The sequence below is a fragment of the Phocoena phocoena genome, chromosome 2, assembly GCF_963924675.1.
Source record: "Phocoena phocoena chromosome 2, mPhoPho1.1, whole genome shotgun sequence".
NCBI classification, from domain to species: Eukaryota; Metazoa; Chordata; class Mammalia; order Artiodactyla; family Phocoenidae; genus Phocoena; species Phocoena phocoena.
Genome location: NC_089220.1, coordinates 170,896,992 through 170,913,341, shown reverse-complemented (window position 1 = coordinate 170,913,341; position 16,350 = coordinate 170,896,992). Strand labels below are relative to the sequence as shown.

The 16,350-nt window shown below is 46.3% G+C and overlaps 1 protein-coding gene across 2 annotated transcripts in view; it reads left to right on the top strand.

Moving 5' to 3' along the window:
* FAM171A1 (family with sequence similarity 171 member A1) overlaps positions 1-16,350 on the top strand; it is a 124,932-nt gene that overhangs the window by 103,540 nt on the left and 5,042 nt on the right. For both annotated transcript variants that reach the window (XM_065872254.1, XM_065872252.1), the window contains one exon: positions 14,712-14,828. In XM_065872254.1, coding sequence (XP_065728326.1) covers positions 14,712-14,828 — 117 coding nt within the window. The remainder of the gene's footprint in view (positions 1-14,711; positions 14,829-16,350) is intronic.

Here is a 16,350-nt window from a genome sequence, read left to right as displayed (position 1 = left end):
CCTTGGTTATAGGGCACGATTTCAAACTCTTAAAGAAAAATGAAATTCTTTTTAAGTTCCATGGGACTTCTATTTGAAAAATAAATCCACATTTTAATGCTAACTCAAATACTTTCATTCCTGACTGCTGGATAACTGAAAGTTTACTCATGAGAGAAATGTAGAGGTACTCCCTTTCTTTTTTCTTTTTAGATTTCACATATCTGTGATATCATATGGTATTTGTCTTTCTCTGTCTGGCTTTCTTCACTTAGTATGATAATCTCTGGGTCCATCCATGTTGCTGCAAATGGCATTATTTCATTCTTTTTTTATGGCTGAGTAATAGTCCATTGTGTGTGTGTATATATGTATGTATGTGTGTATATATGTATGTATGTATATATATACACACACGCATATATGTGTATATATATATACATACATATATATATATATATATATATATATATATATATATATATATACACACACACACTACATCTTCTTTATCCATCCCTCTGTTGATGGACATTTAGGTTGTTTCCATGTCTTGGCTATTGTGAATAGTGCTGCAATGAACATAGGGTGCATGTATCTTTCTGAATTACAGTTTTCTCAGGGTATATGCCCAGGAGTGGGATTGCTGGATCATATGGCAACTCTATCTTTAGTTTTTTGAGGACCCTCCATACTGTTCTCCATAGTGGCTGTATCAATTTACATTCCCACCAGCAGTGCAGGAGGGTTCCCTTTTCTCCACACCCTCTCCAGCACTATTAGAGAGGATCAGTATTTGGTGCTATCATTTATCACAGTTTTCTTTTTCTTTTTTTTTAATGGCCACAGTTGTCTTTTTTTTTTTTTTTGGCGGGGGGGAACAGGCAAAGAATTTCCCATTATAATAATTAGCATGTCTATATTTTAACCCACGTGTTCATCCGAGGGTGACCTAATAGATTAACAGTCTCCTAGAACGTAAGTAGAGTTGGGTTTTGTTTCGTGTGTTACAGCGGTATGACTTGGCTGATTATAGTATGCACTCTCAGAAAAATGATTTTTTTAAGAAGCCTGACTTGCACATATTAGAATCAAAACTTTTGCCGCATTTACGGGCAATGCTGATTTTGCTGAAGCCACCGTGTTAAAATGCCACTGGATTTATGGTGCAAGGGAGGCCTCTATTTAGTTAGTGTAAGTCTTTTCCTTTGAGGAATTACCAGATTTCTTTAACCTAGATCTTCTAAAGGTGCTGTCTCTTTTGAAAACTTTTACTGTGCCAGTGCCTGGGGCCTGGGTGTCCGGGCGTGTCTGAGGGGATGGGATAAAGTGACCTTATCGGTCACGTTCAGGGGCCAGTTTGACCTTTGAAAGAAGCAGCTTTCCTCCCCTAGTCTGGCAGATGCAGTTTTCTGGGTCATGGTGAATGCACCTTAGCTGAGGCTTTCTGGACAGTACGAGATGGCATGTCAGCTCAGCTTCACAGGCATTTACTCTCTTCAGCCTGTAACTGGGACAGCAGATGGCTGTCCATGTCCTGGGTGGTGCCCTGGGGAATGGTCACTGATGAATAAGCAAACCAGGTCAGTGGTTTGAATTGAAAGTGACTGACTGACCTTGAGTGGCAGAGAAATCACGATTTAAGATCCTCTATGCAATAAGTTTCTGCTGTTTCACAATAAGTTATGTGGCTTGAAGACTCTCATTCTAATGAGGTGACAGAAATAAAAGCAGATTCCAAGGGAAGCTACATTGCAGGATCCAGTTTTAACTGCCTTCCCAGAATGCAGCCTGCAGAGTGGTGTGCGTTGCTATAGAAATGGTGGCTACTGAACCAGCTTCTTATCACGTATGGTGCACACGTATCGGGCCCTCGGCAATACCCGCTCATAATTGGCCTGTAGTGGATTCATCTCTGCGTAGGTGATGGGCATTACTGCTGATGCTGTGCTCACTGAACTAGTCCTTTTAGGTAAGTCATGGCCAGCCTGCCCTTGAAGGTGGAGCTTGATTTAAAATGCAGATCTAAGATTTTGTTCCATTTCATTGTTTTTCGGGGGGAGAAAGGGATGGGAGTTCTTAAAGCACTAAATTCTGTTTGTCACTTTAAGAAAATGAAAATAGTATTACTGGTGTGTCTTTTTCTCTATCACGAGCCGTGCATCTTACATGGGAGGTGACATATTGCCATGCAGAGGTGTAGTGATTGAATTACAAGAATGAACTGTAGTGCATCGGGTGGGCAAAAGTTAGAACAAAAGAAGGGAGTTCATGTTTCTAACAGTTAAGTATGTATTTACATGTGTGATGTTAATTTTAGAACCACGTGTATCATCTTTATAATTTTTTTTTCAAAAAGAACAGACTCAATAGTTAATGGAATCAAACAAAGAAGGAAGCCGACTTACCTGTCAGAGTACAATGTCAGTATATCCTTAAGGAAGATGATCTGAAATGGGTCGTCTGAGGATGAAAGTGATTTTTTAGAAACAAAGAAAGAATTCTCAGGAAGAGTCTCTATGTTCCCAGATGTTAAAATTGCCCATAAAATGAATTGGGCTTCCTTTAGATATATAGGAGGGGAGAAAAAGATAATGTACCTGCAAAGAAAGCTGACTGAGGTGATGTAACAAATCAAGAAGAACCCTGAAGGTGTAGGACTTAATTTGGATAAACGATACCGGTGCGGCGAAAACTTTGGCCACAGATCTTGACTGCCAGGTGGCCAACAAACTGTGATCTGTTTTTCAGACACAGATTGGTGTCTTTTGACCACTCCGGACCATCAGCATCACAGTTGGGATATTCCACCCCTGCTGACCAAGTGGAACGGAGTCCGGCCACGGAACATGTGGGCTGTCCGTGGGGATACCGAATGCAGAATGATCTCAGAACATGGACATTTGTTTTCTGATGTTGCCTAGCAACTCAAAAAACACTGCCGTAACATCAGTCCATTCCTAAAAATTGTTAAGCCTTTTGTGTTTGTAGCCATACGCCCCAACAGCAACAAAAAAGAGAATTTTTAGAAAACAACACCATCGCATTAGGTATGTTGTAGCCATGGTTCAGGGCCGCTTTTGTTTTGAAACCCTATTCTTAGAGACTTAATTTTTCTAAAGGATCCTTTTATATAGAATGAGAACTTCCCGTGCTTGATTTGCACAGAAGCAGTTTTTGGAAAGCGTAACAAATGATGGTCGCCCGCTTTGCGGCCTTAGAGTATATAGATCCATGTTCCTCCTAAAAGAAAATGTCTCATGTTATAGTCAGCCCTTAATTACCACTTACGGAATATTCACTTTGTGGATTATCTGTGGCAAGTGTGTATCCTCCAGTGACTTGCCCACCACCTGGAAGCCTCAGAGCTGCCTTGCTTTGCTACCACGTGGCCTGGATTTTAAGCACTGCACCTAACATGCTCGCTCTAAGATCAGCCTGGGTGAAAAATAACTAGGAAGGCAAAGCTGCCACATCATTTATTTTAAAACCAAATATTCTATAAATGTCTCCTGTTTTCAGTGATCTCCACTGGCATGGGTAATTGAAAGGTAAAATTTTCTTTGATTTGAATATTGCACTGGTTGTACAGCATTTGGCAGGAGTGTATAGAACACAGGTAGCCTGTAGCCCAGCAATTGAGACAGCTTGGACGTGAACAATGGCTCCTCTGGATCTTGAGCAAGCCCTTTAGCCTCTCAGGGCCTCAGTTTTCTCATCTATAAAATGGGCATAATAATAGCTATCATCCCCATCTCATAGAACTGTCGAGAATGGAGAGCCCTTACAACGGTGCCTGGCACTGGGGAAAGTGCTCTCTAAATGTTAGCCATTATTATAATCATCACTGCCCTTATTCAGCCCATATGTAGTTTGTGCATTTTGGGTAAAGCGCGTTATGAGGAAGACAGACAAGTACAGTGAAGTCTTAGTGTCTATAAATGGAATTTCCAGTCTCAGCAAAGGCTGCTTTGTAGCTGGTATGCCTGGACATCCAGTCTAATTGGTTGGTACTCTTGTTCTACTAGTTGTCCCATATTTTGAATGTCATTGCTGTCTCCCTATTTCTAAATGACTCAAAGTTCAGAATAGGTGTTGCCTTTTAATTTGACTTGAGATAATGTACATAAAGCACCTAGCGCATTGCCAGGCATGTATCAAGTTCTTAATATCGTGGTTCTTCTTACCCCTTCTCTTGAATCACCCCTTTAAAATTATTTGCATAAACACACACGCACATGCCCACACAGAACACACACATGGAACCAGCCCAGCCCACGTGGAATGTGCTGCGTTAGAGGTTTCTGCAGAAGCGTGCTTGCTGGCTCACATTATGACCCGTAGTGGAGTTGTACACGGCAGCCCCGCCATTTCACATGGTGGGCAGTTTGAAATACGCCTATACTGAAGGGGAAGAAAAATAGGACCGTTTGGGGAAAGCATTTTTTTGTCTACCCATTCTCAGCTGAGCTTATTCATTAGCAAAACAGGTATGACCATAAGCCAACATTTTTCATCACTATGCTCGAAGCGGCCCTAGAGGGTGGGGGACTACATTCTTTCTTAATCAGAAAGAAGCTGAAATTCAGCACAGGGAAGTACCTGGCACACACGTACAGTATGCTGGGAAGGGAGAAGGGGAGATGCAAAACATGGTTTCCTTCAGACTTCAAATCCTCTTCCTGTTCTAGAATCTCCGATTTTGGTGCATTCCTGCTTCTATGCCAAGACTTAATGTGGCTTAATAGAATGATGGACTGGATCTGGGGATACAAAACAACAATCCATTCCCAGATGTTCTGTTTGGCCCATACAGTCGATTTAGGGGCATTTATTTGTTTGTTGTGTTTTAATTTACTGTCAACATTTAAATATTGAAAGATTTCCTGAGGAATTCTGTTCTTGGCTTCTCTTTTTTTTTTTTTTTTTTTTTTTTGCGGTACGCGGGCCTCTCACTGTTGTGGCCTCTCCCGCTGTGGAGCACAGGCTCTGGACGCACAGGCTCAGCGGCCATGGCTCACGGGCCCAGCCGCTCCACGGCATGTGGGATCTTCCCGGACCGGGGCACGAACCCGTGTCCCCTGCATCGGCAGGCGGACTCTCAACCACTGTGCCACCAGGGATTGGCTTCTCTTTTTAAAAGTTGAACAATTCGTTCATTACAGCAGATAGATAGTAAACATCTTTGTGCCAGATTTTACTCTGTCCTAGGCTCTTGGGATAAAGCAATTACAAAACAAGTCAGGGAAGGTCCCTGTAATTATGAAGTCTTTGTTCCAAATGGAGGAGACAGACAATGCACCAGTTTATTACTTCATTGGCATGAGTGCTGTAAGACAGGTAAGCAGGGTGATGTCGGGGAGAATGGTTGGCTGGTCAGAGCCTATGGAGGAGTGATATTTGAGCTGAGATCCCAAAGATACCTCTGAGTCTAACATGGGAATGTCTTGGGGGCAGCACATTCTGGGCAGAAAAAAAATGGTCAACGCAAAGGTCTTAAGATTGGAACCAATTTGTCCACAACCACAGCAGCCAGTTCACTGAGAGGCACTGCCCCTTCAAGCATCTGGAACAAACTCAGATAAGTGTTTGTCAGCTCCCCGTCGGTAATCTGACAAGTGACTAGATTATTTCTGGAATATATTAGAAATATTTCTGAAGTTGCTTCAAGTACTGGCCACCCAGTTAGTGTACCCCGGCAACATTGTGGGAAATGGTCTTAGGGTTTTCTGAAAGGGTTGCCACACCCCACGAAAGTGCAAACCATCTAGAGCTTTGCTACTCAAAGAGTGGTCTGTGGACGGGGAGATTGTTCGAACTGCAGAATCTCACGCTTTGCTCCAGACCCACTGGATCAGAATGTGCATTTTAACAAGATCTCCACTGTAACAAGCTCTTGAACAAGCACTGGTTGAGAGCATCTTACCGCATCTGTCCAGATGTTTGTCGCCTTCTCTGTTCTGCCACGCTTCGTTTTGAGGGAGTCTTCTAAATGCTGGGGATTTGTGGCTGTGCCTCCCAGAGTCCTGGTCTGGGTCCCCCACCCAGTCCCATCTGACATGTAATTGCAGGATGGATGTTGGATTTAGTGGGTAATGAACAAAATTTCTCTCCATATGGGCTTAATTAGCCAGGACTCTGATGCTGCTTTCTGGAAATTTATACATACCTATGGTAAATTCAAAATTCTCTCATTAAATTTTATTAATGTTATTATGCATGCTGATACTTCTGGCCACCTATTTAAGGCATACGCTTTCTCTAGCTCTGCCAGAAGCATTATGGTTTCCCATTACTGCTCTCTCCTAAAATTTGTTTCAGTAAGTCTTGTGATCGCTCAGCTAAAGCTGAAAGGGAAAAAAAAAAAAAATCAGTCACTTAGATTAAATTTATTTTTAAGAATCCATTCCTCAAAATTTACCCTAAAAATACCCAGGGAACATGTTGTAGCTGAATACAGATGCATTTCTTGTTTTTATTTCTAATAATTGATTATATTTGTGATTTTATGCTTTGAACAGAAGGTCATTGGTTGTAGTGAGTTGCCCTTAATTTTATTCTTGTTTAAACGGGTCCTGAAATGTACTTGCCCGAAGCTACAGGAAAGCAACCATCTGTACAGGACTTTCACTCTTCAGTTCCATTGCTTTCAACAAGCATGGTTAGGTAATTGACCACCAGGTAAACACTTTGCAGTGTAATTAACAAGGAATGTGTCCTCCTCACAGACTTCATGAAAACATCATTCCAAAAAAGGGAACATAGCTATTCAAAGGCATAGACTTTAATTTGGGAAGAAAAGAAGGCTACTCCACAATGTCATAAAAATAGATACTGTCGCTGTTTCTGCTCTACTGAATAATGTGACTTAAGGGCGGATGGACTTTTCTGGGTGATCTCGTCCCACTAAAGTTTTGTTAAAGCATGTGATGAAAGAGGCTCAGACCTTGACACTGCTAATCGTACATCTGGTAGAAAAATATAGTAGAGGTTATAGTTTAAGGTAATGCAGATGGTAATCCTGGGAAATAAGCCTGTGCTGGTTTCTAGAGAAATCCAGCGTATTCCGGAAGCTGGGGAACCCCTATGATTATAAGTAGTGATAATAGTAATAACTATTCGCTGTGGATCTGAGCGGTACATACCTCTTAAGAGGACTGCCCTCAAATGAGCTAATGCCCACGCCATCCTGATTATTCAGCAAGAGTCACCACAGCCCAAGCGAGGAGACAGTCATTGGCCAAAACCAACAGCTGAAGGGCAGGACAGCAGAGGTTCCTACTGTCCAAATTGATGCGTGTGTCATGCATGTATGTCTCACCTCTCGCCATGAACGTTCCCAAGTAGTTCACAGTGAACCATTAAGTCGTAGGAAGAGAAATGGCTCTATTTCACAGAGCGAATATTCACCTTTTAATCGATAGAACTTTTTTGAGATGGGTTTTCTGCGTGGCTGTGGCATTTCTTCATGTCCCAGCGTACAGGCCTAGTAGAACTCACTGCAGTCTCTTTCAGGAAAAACACATCAGTTAGGATATGTTAGCTGCACTGGGTAGTAGAATCCCCAACTACAAGTGCTTAAATGAGGAGACCTTTTATTTATGTGACGAAGGAAGTGTGAAGCAGCCATCCCCCAGCTGGGCCATCCTCTGCGTGTCCTTGGGTCACACAGCTGGAAAGTGGCAAAGCTGGGATTCACATGCGGGGTTATCTTAGGCCCGGCAAGTCGTCCATGCACTCATTCGGCCCTTGATCATACTGGACTTTTATCTGCCCGGTGTCCTGAGGTGTGACATGGTCACAAGTCCCGGTATAAGAGCAATGACTTCTTTCTCTGTGTATTGGCGAAGGTGCAAGATGCCAGCTTCAATGTGTAATCTGTTAAAAGGGCAGGTTTTCACTTATGGTTTCCTTTTCAAAATCAGTAGTGCTCATCCTAACAGGGTTTTTCTGCTTGTTACCAAATGCTGAGATGAGCTCGTGCAGCTGATAAAATAGGGCTTCTGGGCAGAATAAGTGAGCCAGGCAGAAAAAGCAAGGCAAATCTGAACCGTATCAGTCGTATTCTAATTAGGCATTATATTTTTGGCCCTTTTTCATATTTTAGAGTTCTTTTCCCTTTCAATAGACATTTGTTTAAATTTTGAACTCAGTGTTCTTTATATTTTGCAAATAAAAGCTGCTTTCATTCCTGCTTGGTAACCAAGCAAGAAAACAGCACCCTTGGTGATCGCTAAGAGACTCCATCAGATCTTACAGACAAGCATAAGGCGTGTCTTTTTCAGCCTGTCAATTACCGTGTGTAATAATCATTGCAGTTAAATGTAGCTTCCAAGTTAAAATCTTGTGGTGCTTTATACACACAACGAACCTTGCCAGCAGAATACATAACTAACACGCTTTCAAAAGATGAGGACAGGGGCTTCCCTGGTGGTCCAGTGGTAGAGAATCCGCCTTACAATGCAGGGGACACGGATTCGATCCCTGGTTAGGGAACTAAGATCCCACATGCCGTGTGGCAACTAAGCCCACGTGCCACAACTACTAAGCTCAAGAGCCTCAACTAGAGAGCCTACGTGCCGCAAACTACAGAGCCCACGCGCCTTGGAGCCTGCGCACCACAGCTACAGAAGAGAAAACCTGTGTGCCACAACTACAGAGAATCCTGCACCACAGCAAAAGATCCTGCACGCCTCAGCAAGGATGTCGCGTGCGGCAACTAAGACCCAAGGCAGCCAAAAATAAATAAAATAAATGAGTAATAAATCTTTTAAAAAATAATAATTAAAAAAAAAGATGAGGACGGTTTTTCAACAAAGTATTTCTTTCCATTGTGCAGGGTTTCACTCTAGAGAATAAGAATTCAGACAAAAACCTATCTGAGGAGGGCTTCCCTGGTGGCGCAGTGGTTGAGAGTCCGCCTGCCAATGCAGGGGACGCAGGTTCGTGCCCCGGTCCGGGAAGATCCCACATGCCGCGGAGCGGCTGGGCCCGTGAGCCATGGCCGCTGAGCCTGCGTGTCTGGAGCCTGTGCTCCGCAACGGGAGAGGCCACAACAGTGAGAGGCCCGCGTACAGTGAGAGGCCCGCGTACCGCAAAAAAAAAAAAACAAACCTATCTGAGGATGTGTGTTGAAGAAACTTGGATTTAGCATATCTCTGTTCCACGTCTGGATTTGTCTCTCATGTGGCTGCCTGTGGAGTTTATTCTAGATGCAGTCTTTGCAAGTGGGTTATCTAGTTCCCAGTAGTAGATGCCCCTGGTGGGGAGTTGGGGCTCACTGGTGGTGAGGAAGCAGAGCTGATAACAGAACCGCTGATAACAGTGTGTAGGAAGGGTGGGGGAGGGGAGGGGAGGGGAGGGGAGGGGAGGGGAGGGGAGGGGAGGGGAGGGGAGGGGAGGGGAGGGGAGGGGAGGGGAGGGGGAGGAGCGAGGAAAAAAGCACAGCTGTGGGTGGGAGTATTTAGTATAAGAGCAAACAACTTGGTTCCTCAGTAGGGACCTAAGGACATCAGTATTTTAGGACCAGCATCAGTTGATCATAATCATGACCCTGTATTATCATGAAAAACATCAAAATTATATTCAACTTTATAAGGCAGGAGTAAATGATACTTTTTAGAATTACAGAAAATTGCCTTTTCAAACTTTGGCAAATAAGACCCAAGTTCTGTAGAAGAATAGCTTCCAAACCGTGTTCAGGAGATGTCTTGGGGGTTGTGCCGGGGGCAGGGAGGGGTTCTCGTCACTTGTTTGCAGAGAAGCTTGTCTTTTTTTTAAAAATTTTTTAAAAAATAAATTTGTTTATTTTTGGCTGTATTGGGTCTTCATTGCCACGTGCGGGCTTTCTCTAGTTGCAGCCAGCAGGGGATACTCGTTGCAGTACGCGGGCTTCTCATTGCGGTGGCTTCTCCTGTTGTGGAGCATGGGCTCTAGAGCGCAGGCTCAGTAGTTGTGGCTCACGGGCTCTAGAGCGCAGGCTCAGTAGTTGTGACTCACGGGCTTAGTTGTTCTGCGGCATGTGGGATCTTCCCGGACCAGGGCTCGAACCCGTGTTCCCTGCATTGGCAGGCAGATTCCCAACCACTGCACCACCAGGGAAGTCCCGAGAAGTTTGTCTTTTATCCGTTTTATATATTAATTTCTTAATTTTCTTAATACAAAGGTTCCATTAAAGAGAAAGAGTTCAAATGCTTTGAAAGCTGATGATCTAGCAATTTCAGTACTGCGGAATTTCATCCCTCGGTGATGCTAGAGGGATCGCTCTCCCACCTTCACACACATAAGAGTCCCAGTAATGGACGCGGCACGGGGCTCCATCAGCACAGAGACGCACACAGCCGCCAGCCCGCCTGCCCCTGGCACACCTGCTTCACAGCCAGCCACCCTCCCTGGGCAGTGGCCGCCGTGCATGAAGGTGGCAGCCTGGCTGGGCTGGCGTTGTGGAGCACAAGGAAGCATGGCGCCCTCCTCCTACCTGCACACCTTCACCAGGTGACCCACCTTGAGACCTGCCTGGACGGCCCGCTTGCGAAGAGCCCGGGGGAGTCGGCAGGAAGCCGCGTTATGCTGTTATGACCTCAGCAGCTGCCCTAATGTCCGGACCACAGGGGAGACAAGCTTATTGACCCTGGCAGCCCTACCAGCAGCTGTGATGACCAAGGGGTGTTCAGAGGCGGGCCCCACCCGGGAGGGCGGGGAACAAGCCAGTGGCCTTGCACTTGGAATTTTCTAAGCAGGAGCAACCCGGGTCTTCCCGTGATCTGTCTGACCAGCGCCGAGGCTCCCACAGAGATGGAAGGGACCCGCTCTTGGTACCCTGTCCGCGGGTCTGGCGGTCACATAACCTGCTCAACAAAAGAGACTCTCCAGAGGTCTGTGTGTCCGGCTGTCCGGTCACCAGTGACCATTCCCGGCGGTGGCTCTCCAGCCATGAGCACAAGAATCTCTTACGAGTGCGGAGGTTCCTCAGGTGGGAAAACAGCCTCACACCACAGCATCAGGATTTCAGTAATGAGAAGCATATGTTTCTAGTACACAATTCATTAATTCTTGTGTTCCCTGTAGCTAATTTCCTACACAGAAAGCTTGGAAATGGCTTTTGCCAGCAACAACGTGATTGCTGAATCTTGGCTGCCCTTTATTCATTGTACACATGTATGTTTCACAGAAAACTTAGGCTGAAATAAACGCCTCTTTCCCACCTGGCTTGGTTCCCTCTGGTCTGAAAGAGTAGATCCCAAGCTTAACTGCATTTCCTGCCAGCCACACCCACCTTTGCACAGGAGGTCATCTGATATTATTTGAGGGGAAATGGGGAGTTTGCACGTCTGGCTTTCACCCTCAAGTACTGTCACGTTCCCACGCCACGGATGTTTCTGGGTGTTGAGAAGACAAAGGGAACATAGGATGAGGGTTAGCAACTTCGGCGAGGTATGCTTTGGAAAACGGGTGATGTAGTGACACGTGCCCTGGGGTCGCCGAGACCTGGAAGGCCCCTGCGCGCAGGAGGGACTCAGGATGGACACAGGATGTGACTTGAATCTTGAAGCGTGGGTAGATTTTTGGAAGAGAGGAAAAGCATGTGAGGTTGGAACAACAGTTGAGGGCAAAGTCACAGACTGGTAAAAGTGTGTGTTGTGAGGACCAACCTGGGAAGAACTGGGGGTGGGGGCGGGTGGCCTTCTATTGCTAATGGCGCCGGAAGCCCTGCCCGGCCCTCCCCAGTCTCCGGCCCTCCCGTTCCCCGGGCCAGTAACTTACCATGCCTCTGTGCATGCTGTTCCCTCTTTTTTCTCTCTGCTGGCCACCCTCCACCCCGGTGACAGTCCTGCCTGTTCACCGGAGCCCAGCTCGTCCCAGCCTTCTCTGCCCACCGCAAGAGGCACTCGTTCTTACTGAGCTCCCAAAGCAGCTTGTATTGCGCCTTTCCCTGGCTCTTCTGGCTCTCACAAGCATCACAGGCTGGACTTGGGGGCCTGTTAGCTGGGTGCGGGGTGTGTGTGTCTGTCCACCCTTTAGGCTTGTTCCCAGTGTAACTGGGAGGTGTTTTAAAAGCCCGTTTCCAGAGCTTCCCTGGTGGCGCAGTGGCTGAGAGTCCGCCTGCCGATGCAGGGGACACGGGTTCGTGCCCCGGTCCGGGAAGATCCTACAGGCCGCGGAGCGGCTGGGCCCGTGAGCCATGGCCGCTGAGCCTGCGCGTCCGGAGCCTGTGTTCCGCAACGGGAGAGGCCACAACAGTGAGAGGCCCGCGTACAGGTTAAAAAAAAAAGCCCGTTTCCAGTTGGCTGTGTCGTAGAAAGCCAAGGCGACTTAGCCATCCAGGTAGGTGGTTCGCCCTTGAGTGAGCGCTCAGGGCTCTGAGCCTCCAGCTGTTTTCCTCTGGTCGCCTTTAGCCTAACCTAATCCGCTCCACTTGAAGAGCAGTGACTCAAGAGGGAAACTGCAAACCAAAGAGTGCAGGCGGCTTCCTGGCTGATAGGAGATCCTGGCAGGGCCACTCCTGTGGGAGAGCGTGTGGGAGTGGGGTCGGGTGTGTACGTCATGAGCTAAACAGCATGGGGTCCCCGAGGGGAAAAGCGGAAGTGGTGGCAAACGATCCGTTCTCTGCCTTCAGGCGAGCTTTCTGACCCGATGCAGAACCACGTTAGCCGCCTGTCACATGCTCCCTGTTTCCATGTTCTCCGCAGCCCTGTGGAGTGAGTGATGCTCGGAGTGGCTGGACCACCTCTGGGTTGATGCTCTTCAGCACGTGAATCTGAAGTGGGCATCCTCATCCTCACTTGGGAAACCTTCCAGCGTATATTCTTGTCTCACTTGACTTGAAATCCTCCGGGGCCATGATTCAGCCTGTTGCAGGGGGCAGTCAGACTACGCAGGGCACCCGCTGACGCCTGGCCTCTTCCCATCTTCCTTCTTTGTTCACCTTCTGTCTTCGAGGATGAGGAGGAGGGGGAGGGGAGGAGATGGAGGAGGAAGAGGGGGAGGGGAGGGAGGGCTATGGGAGGCGTTGCTGGGGCACCTTTCCACCCCCTACATCTGAATGTTGCTATGGCAACTGATAGGCCCTAGGAAGTCTGCCAGGTATTGCTGCTTTTCTCAGGAGGGAAAGAAAACTGCTCTTGCCTCGTCGGTGATGTGTATACCTAGGAAAGGCAGGGATTTGGAGACTAGAAGGTGGAATATTTGGTGCACAGCTGGCGCATTTAGTCCCGGAGGGGACAGGATTCCACATGCAGACATTTCAGGGGGTGGGTGATCATAGGAGGAACCCCGTGTGACAGACCCGTGTCCCCGGGCTGGTGGGGACCTAGCCAGCAATCTCCCTTGCTCCCCGGCTCTCGAAGCAAGGTTCTCTGCAGGTGAGACAGGTGACAGCCAGGCAGCCTTGGGCGACGGGCTCCTTGGAAACCTTACAAAGTAAAAAAGTTCTCAAACGCTGGCAGGTTTCGTAGGAGATGCGGCAGGGCAGAGTGGAAGAAATAGCACCGGCCTTGAGGCCAGACACACAGAGAGACCTAGTCTGCCCCTGCTCTGCCCTCTGCCCCTGGGAGGTCTCGGAAGAGTTCCGTGTCTCACCAGTGTCCAGTGTCTAAAAGGGGAAAATAAGTCCTCCTCTGTAGGGTCGCTGTGAGAACTGTAGAGCTTGTATAGGAAGCACATTGCTGCGGCGGGCCAGCACCCAGAGGTGCTCACTACTGTGAGACACTAGTCACAGTAGTGACTGAAGACAGCCCTGACCTGGAGGTACTCCATGTCTCCCAGCATCAGAACCAACTAGAAGCTTCTTAAAATACTCGCCTAAGCCAGTCTTATGGGTTAGAATTTGCAAAGATAGGACCAAGGAATCTATATACTTTTTTTAAACTTCCCGAAGCATATATGGAATCTTAAAAAAAAAAAAAAAAATGGTTCTGAAGAACCTAGGGGCAGGACAGAAATAAAGACGCAGACGTAGAGAATGGACTTGAGGCCACGGGGAAGGGGAAGGGGAAGGGGAAGCTGGGACAAAGTGAGAGAGTGGCATGGACATATATACACTACCAAACGTAAAATAGCTAGTGGGAAGCAGCTGCATAGCATAGGGAGATCAGCTTGGTGCTTTGTGTCCACCTAGAGGGGTGGGATAAGGAGGGTGGGAGGGAGACGCAAGAGGGAGGGATATGGGGATATATGTATATGTACAGCTGATTCACTTTGTTATAAGGCAGAAACTAACACACCATCGTAAAGCAATTATACTCCAATAAAGATGTTAAAAAAAAAAAAAATAACTTCCCCAAGCAACTCTGATGTCACCGGTCTGCGATTCCAGAGAGGAAATCCGTTTATTTGCTTGAGGATGAAGACTATAAACAGAGCTGGAGTTTACCCTCTTCTTTCCCGTCCCACCAGCCCTTTTCATGCTACCTTTATTCTGCTTCTAAACCCCTAAGGCTTCCGGAGGAGATGGGACATGATGGTGTAGGAGTAAACTCCAAAAGCTTCTGCTAAAAGTATCTGCGTTTGGAAGCAGGGACGTGTGATAAAGTGGATGAAAGTCATTTAATCAGGAAGAAAAACAAGTTCGACTCTTTCCTGAAAGCGAAATGCAGTCCCTCCGTGAGAGCTGGACCCTTTTGGCTCTCTGATGGGTTCTAAACACGACACCGAAGGTGACTTGTACAATGGGCTTAAGCCTTAAATAGGAGTTTAGCGTGCATGTGGCTGAAGTTTTTTTCTGCATCCCACAGGAACGTGGCTGAAGAGTGGTCTCGGCCTCGTGCACCAGGAAGGCAGCCAGCTGACGTGGACATACATCGCCCCTCAGTTGGGGTACTGGGTGGCGGCCATGTCTCCTCCCAACCCAGGTAACAGGACCCCCGAAATCTGCAGTGATGGGAACCGATTCCTTTGAGGGTTCAGGCTAAGTGTGCTTTGGAAAGCGATGTCAGCAGGGAGATCACATCTTCCTTAAATATGGTTGAAAGTGTGAAAAAGCAAATGATGAGTCAAAGGTTTTTCCTGGGGGTTGGGGGAGTTCTGGTTGGAACTCTCCCATCCAGCATAAGAATCATGCATAGAAAATAGCCTTGTCTCGAATCTCTGTTTTGCTCAGACAGCTGCCGTAGGGAATTCTTAATCTAAAGCCCACAGAGGCGGGTCAGACCTCCTCCCTAATTTCTGAAACAGCTGTGGCCTGGTGCAAGAGAACACGTAGTATAAGGCAGTCACTAGAGGGACCAGCAGAAAGTCACCGTTGGAGGCTTCTTGGGGCAAAAACCTTGATCGGGCATTTCTGAAAGGCTTAAAAGTAAGCCTGTTGTTTTATATCTAAAAGAATATTCATCTCCACTTAGGATACGTGAATTAACTCGTGTTTTTCACTGAAGTTTAATTTCACAAATATTTTGACTAAAAGTTTGGGGTTTTTTTAACCGAACCACCCTGATTTATCCCTAGGAGTATTCTAGAATTGCTTTTTTCAAAATAGTCACCTTACGAGAAGTCTTTCCAGTGTATGGCTTCCAGTACTCAAAATGCCTTTAGAACCTTTTTCCCCTGGACTGTCATCATTAGAGAAACTCTTCATAGGTGGCCAATCTTTTTGCCCAGAGGGTCCCTATGGTTTTTCTTAGACACATCTAAAATCACCCACCTCCAAGGCTGGTGAATAAAGTAGGTGATTGAGCTAGGTGAAAATGTGCTGTGATTAAAAGTTGTCTCGTCAATTAACCATGAAGGCAGTTTCAAAATGGGAGTCCAAAATACTTTACCAATGGAATCATCACTGGGATGAACACTTAGTCTCCCAAAGTAACTAATTTGATGGAGGCCAACCCTAGATGGGTGTTGAAAAGTCAGTTACATTCACTTTATAGTCCAATCCTGGGAAAATGTACACTTCACATCTGGGTTATAAGAGTATGCATTTCCCTTTACCGTATGGTTCTTGTAGCCATGTAGGCATGAACCAGCTGCAGAAATGCCTCAGTCTCCAAATCTGAAATATCTAGAATATGATTATGAGTAAGGTAAGAAAGAAAAAAAAGGCCTTAAGTACCAAAGTAGAGACCACAAAGCCCGTGCATTAAAGTTAACTTTTATTTTAGATCTATTTCAAAGAACCATGGCGATCGGTGTTCCTATCATGCGACAGATTAATAGATGCTTTTGTAAAGAGGGGAAGAAGAACTGCTAGATGTAGCTCGACCCAAGCTTCCTGAGAGCAGTGAAGGAAGAGACAAAAAGCCATAAAAAGCACACATAGTACAGCCCTGACGGCATTTAACGTAGAAATGTGTATATTGGTAACCACACAGCCATCACTTATATTAAAACAAATTACAGTGATGCTGTGCTTTCGTGAGCCCAAAACCAACAAGAAAATAG